Source organism: Pinus tabuliformis, chromosome 8 (assembly GCF_031772625.1).
Source record: "Pinus tabuliformis cultivar Carrire ecotype Pingquan chromosome 8, CPIR1, whole genome shotgun sequence".
Lineage (NCBI taxonomy): Eukaryota > Viridiplantae > Streptophyta > Pinopsida > Pinales > Pinaceae > Pinus > Pinus tabuliformis.
In genome coordinates, this window is record NC_142294.1 from 431,577,105 (window position 1) to 431,582,595 (window position 5,491).

Below are 5,491 nucleotides of genomic sequence, written 5' to 3' on the forward strand. Positions count from 1 at the left end.
ACTTCGATCCAGAAATGGACGTTCCCAACGCGGTCCCTGTATGGGTTCGTCTGCCACACCTCCCACTCCACTGCTGGGGAGATGAATCTGTTCGCGCTATCGGAAACGCAGTAGGGAAATATGTAGACAGATCGGAGCCAAAGGAGAATATGTATGCTTGTGCGAGGATATGCGTAGAAGTGGACCTAGGCAAAGGCTTACCAGAGGCAATCAAACTCAAAGTAGACCAGTGGACGCACATTCAGCAAGTGGACTACGAGCAGCTCCCCTTCAAATGCAAGGTATGTCATGAATACGGTCACTTTGCTAACAGATGCAGCAAATCTAGAACAGAAGATAATAGCAATAAAGAAGCCCCTGAGGAAGCATGGGAAATAGTCCGGAAAAAAAAAAAGACAAACCCTCCCCTGGATTCAGTTGAACCCTCATCGAAAACACCTTTCCCCTCCATGCACCCATCCAGTTCTGGGCCTCCACCCTCCTCCTCTCAGCAAGTACCTCCTCCTTTCCCCTCCTCTCCTCCTCGTTCCTCTGACCCCTCCATCCCTCCGTCCTCAAACCCTTTCGCATCCCTTTCTGAAGAAGATCCCATTCAAGACCCTTTATCTGATCAGCATATCCCTTCATCCCCCCATACCACTCAACCCTCCCCGGACACTACCTCAACAAGAATCACAAGAAGCCTATCAAAGGACCTAGGAGCATCTAGTGAGATTCAAAAAAAACATGGACCAGGAAGGAAGTCGGCAAAACAGCATAGAGAAGAAAGTGCGCAAAAGGATATAGCAATGGGATCACAGACACCGATTGAAACCTTCATTCTAGGAATTTCGGACAAGGAAAACAATATCAAAGGCAAAGAGAGGCGAGCACCTCTGCACACCACAGGTAAATCATGATGAAAGTGCTGTCTTGGAACAGCAGGGGACTAGGGCACCCCTCCAAAAAAGCTGCCCTCATGGAGTTAATCCACAGCGAAAAGCCTGATATCTTACTTATTCAAGAAACAAAATTAAATCAGTCCGAAATCAGCAGACTCATTGGCCAACAAAAACAGTACGGTGGCTGCACCAGTGAAGCGAGAGGAGCTTCAGGGGGTATTTTAACAATGTGGAACATCAGCAAATGGAGCTGCAGCTTGGTCAAAACACAGCAGCATTGGATAAGTGTTAAATTGGAAAACAAGGACAATGGCACAGAAGTTAAAATCTACAACATCTACTCTCCCAACCACTTCAGGGAAAAAGAAGTTTGCTGGACCACCTTAGAGGAAGAATTAGAAGAAGATCGTGATAACAACCTCATCCTAGCAGGGGACCTAAATCTGGTCATGCACTCAAATGAAAAAAGGGGAGGAAACTTCACTGCAGATCATTTTCGAAACCGGCTGGAACACATCATGCAAGAAAAAGACCTGGTTGATTTAAAGCCCAAGAACCGTAAATATACTTGGAGCAATAGGCGGTTGGGAGCAGGTAACATTATGGAACGTCTTGACCGTTTCCTTGTTAATATCGCTTTTTTGTCCTCATTCTCCAACGGACAGTCGGACATCCTCAATACTTCCGCCTCGGACCACTTCCCCATCACTCTTACCTTGCAAAGCCAAAGCCATCTCGGCCCCCTCCCCTTCAAATACTCCTCCCTTTGGAACCAAATTCCAGCAGCCCGTGATATAGTCAAGCATGCATGGTCACAGCACGTGGAGGGCTCCCCTATATTCATTTGGGAATCAAAACTGAAGCAAACGAGGCAGGCGCTAAAAACTTGGGCAAAAACCAACTACAAGGAACCCGAGGCAGCTAAAAAAGACATCAAGCAGAACCTTGAAAAATTACAGCAAAGTATTGAAGCGGAAGGGCTCACTCAGCAAGCAAGACAAAAAGAGATCAGATTGTATGCAGAGCTAACCCAAACAGTTAGAGATGAAGAAACCAAATGGAGATTAAAATCTCGGCAGACCTGGTTGCGTGAAGGTGATAAAAACACCTCTTACTTCCATAAACAAGCCACAATCAGGAAGGCAAGAAACACAGTTAATACAATCAGAGACGAAGAAGGGAACAATCATGAAACTCAAGACTCTATCAAGGCTGCTGCAACCAACCACTTCAAATCTCTCCTGACAGAGGACAACAATGAGGAGGACTTCTCAAACTTCCTCCAACATATGAGCAGAGAAGTCACTCAAGAAATGAACAACAGCCTCACCCAAGAAGTCGAGGAGGATGAAGTAAAAAAGGCGATCTGGAGCCTCCATCCGGACAAAGCCCCAGGTCCCGATGGGTTCCCTATCTGCTTCTTTAGAGAATATTGGTCAATGATTAAAAAGGACATTCTCAAGATGATTCGCTGGGTCCTCAGGAAAGGCAAACTAGGGGGCTATACCAACTCAACATATTTAGCTCTCATCCCTAAAGAGAACAGACCAATCTCCTTCTCTAGATTCCGGCCAATATCCCTGTGCAACTCTGCTTACAAAATAATCACAAAAATCCTATCCACAAGACTCAAGCCTCTCCTCCCTTCCTTAATTTCGGAAAATCAGGGCGGTTTTTTAGCCAACAGGCACATCTCCGACTCTATCCTTCTGGTACAAGAAGCCATTCATTCTAGTCTTAGTCGAAAGGAAAAAGGTTTTATCCTTAAACTTGATCTAGCAAATGCTTTCGATAGAGTCAGACACTCCTTCCTTTTTGCTGTTTTGAGCAAACTAGGATTCAATGCATCCTTCATTAATATGGTCAAAGCCTGTATCTCTAATCCTTGGATCTCGCCTCTGGTGAATGGAAGACCTTGTGCAGCCTTTCAATCCTCCCGAGGCCTCAGGCAAGGCTGCCCCCTTTCTCCCTACCTTTTCATTCTCATGGCTGAATCCCTCAGCAAAGCATTGGATTACAGTAGAAGAACAGGATTAATTACAGGTATCCAATTCGAGCAGGGCACAAAGAACATCAACCACTCCCAATTCGCTGATGATACCCTCCTGATGGGTGGTGCATCGACCATCATTGCCAGGCGCTTCAAAAGGATCTTGGACCAATTCATGGACTGCTCCGGAGGAAGAATCAGCCAAGTCAAAAGCTGCATATACGGATGGAATGCAACAGCTCACACCATTCAAAACATTGCAAATATTTTAGAGGTCTCTTACAAGATCGATTGGAACCATTTCACCTATCTAGGGATGCCGGTGAGCAAAGGTCCCCTGAAGACTGAAACTTGGAATACAATTATCGACAAAATCAAAAGGAAAATTCAACAATGGGGAACCATGTGGCTGAACCCAGCAGGCCGTCTTGTTCTTCTCAAATCAGGTTTGACCTCTCTCCCTATCTATCGTTTTTCATTGTTACAAGCTCCAATGAACTTCCATCACAAATTGGAAAAGGCCCTACGTTTTTTCCTCTGGCAAGGAGGGAAATCAGAGAAAAAAAAGTTCAACTTGGTTGGATGGAAAAGTGTCATTCAGCCCCAAGAAAAAGGAGGTCTCGGAATAAGGTCCCCATACCTCTTGAATCTAGCTCTCGGGGCTAAAATTGTTTGGAGATTAATCACTGGGGATTCTGCCTGGTGGAAATCAGTCTTAGAAGCCAAGTACCTCAGCAGTTCTAGGCACAAGCTCCTGGAAGCGAACATACCCAATAGAGACAGCTCCAACATCTGGAAATTGTGCAAAAAAATCATCCCTCTCATGACCCAGCACATCTCCAAAGTACCTGGAGAGGGAAGTAGCATCAGCATTTCTAAAGACAGAATCCTAGGCCAGAGCCCCATAGAATCCAAAGCAGAAGCAATTCCAGCTATAAATTGGTTAAACAACAGAGGAATCTGGAATTTAGCCCAAATCACTAAGTGGGGAAGCTCTTCCCAAGCTTGGATTGGCTGGGCTTTGCCGAACTACCCAAGGGACCTGGAAACAAGCTTCATCGCTTTAAAAGATCAATTACACAGTAAGGCACCTATTCATAAGGGAGGCAGAGATAGTTTTCGATGGGACCCCTCAGGCACTGAATACACAGCCAAAGTAGGATACCACCATTTATGTGCTAATACCTTTCCGCAGGATACATGGAGTCATTGGAGACTGGTTTGGAAAGCGGAAGCCCCTCCTAAAGTTAAATTCTTCTGCTGGCTCCTTCTGAAAGGTAAGATCTTAACAGCTGAAAACCTCAAAAAAAGGGGCATCCCAGGCCCTTCTAGGTGTCCAATCTGTCTTCAAGCAGAAGAGACTATACAGCATCTGTTTATGGATTGCCAAGTGGCTGCAAAATGTTGGAAAGAAATAGCATCTGTAGGGGGAGTAGAATGGAATCCTAAGCCAAACATAGCAGAGACAGTCCAAAATTGGAAGAAACTTTGCCCATGGAAGAGCAAGAAGATCAAATTATCTCAGAGGATATGGAACACTTTACCATTAACACTTCTTTGGAGCATTTGGATAGCCAGAAACAAGAAGGTGTTCCAAGACAAAGGACACAACTCCAGATACATGTGTCACAAAGCTATCAGCTTAGCTGTAGAAGCTGTGACCATTCGTTCCCACAGCAAAATCAATCTCAGCAGCTTCAGTGCTGAAGAGAGAAATTTGATTAATTATGGCAGCATAATCAGTGCCCATGAACAAGAAAAGGATAACTCAAACTCAAAAGAGACAGCTACAGCCTGGAAGCTGAGACCTAAGGAGGAAGAATTCGCCCTTTGGTTAAGCAACTGCAACAAATATTGCCTCTTCTTCGATGGGGCCTCAAAATCTAATCCCGGTCTCGCAGGCGCCGGAGGCATCATATGCAATGCAAATGGTAAGACTATCTTGCATTTTGAATGGGGATTGGGTGACCTATCCAACAATCGGGCCGAAGGCCTGGCATTATTCCAAGGATTAAATCAAGTGATCAACCTGGGCATAAAGAAAGTGAACGTCTTTGGTGACTCAGCAATTATCATCCGGCTCATGGAGCAAAAGCGGACTTCACCAAACATTCTACTGCAACAAATCAATAACAGAAATCAAGTTCTGCATAGCATGCTGGAAGAAGCCCACTATTTTCATATCTTAAGGGGACTCAACAAAAAGGCTGACCACCACGCCAACAAAGCTTGTAACCGACCCAAAGGCCAGCTCAGCTGCAATGATCGCGTATCTATCCAATTGCTGCCATGAAAGACACACATCTAATCAGCTCGCGCGGTATCCCATCCAACAGAATCTGCCACAGCAACCAAATCAACAGATCCGAGGTCAGAACAGATCAGAATGATAGCAATTGTATCAACAGACGGCACAGAAGCTCATTCCAAAGCAGGGGAACCAAGATTCATAGATCAGAAAATCGTCCTTGTCTCAGGAAAGTTGATCTCAGTCAAGATATGCGCAGAAATATCCAGGGGAGCATCGGGAAGCGTAGATCCCTCTCCCGCCATCGTATCCGCAGAAATTCTTTAAGTATCCCTTCAGCGCAAAAGCTTCAACTCACATTTGAAAATTACC

At 45.2% G+C, this 5,491-nt stretch overlaps 1 protein-coding gene across 1 annotated transcript; it reads left to right on the forward strand.

The window, feature by feature from the left end:
* The first annotated feature begins 895 nt into the window (after window positions 1–895).
* On the forward strand, window positions 896–3,143 carry LOC149235896 (uncharacterized). The gene is made up of 2 exons (XM_089368702.1): window positions 896–2,276; window positions 3,019–3,143. The coding sequence occupies exons 1-2, from the start codon at window positions 896–898 to the stop codon at window positions 3,141–3,143; spliced, it is 1,506 nt and encodes a 501-aa protein (XP_089224828.1).
* Window positions 3,144–5,491: the final 2,348 nt, after the last annotated feature.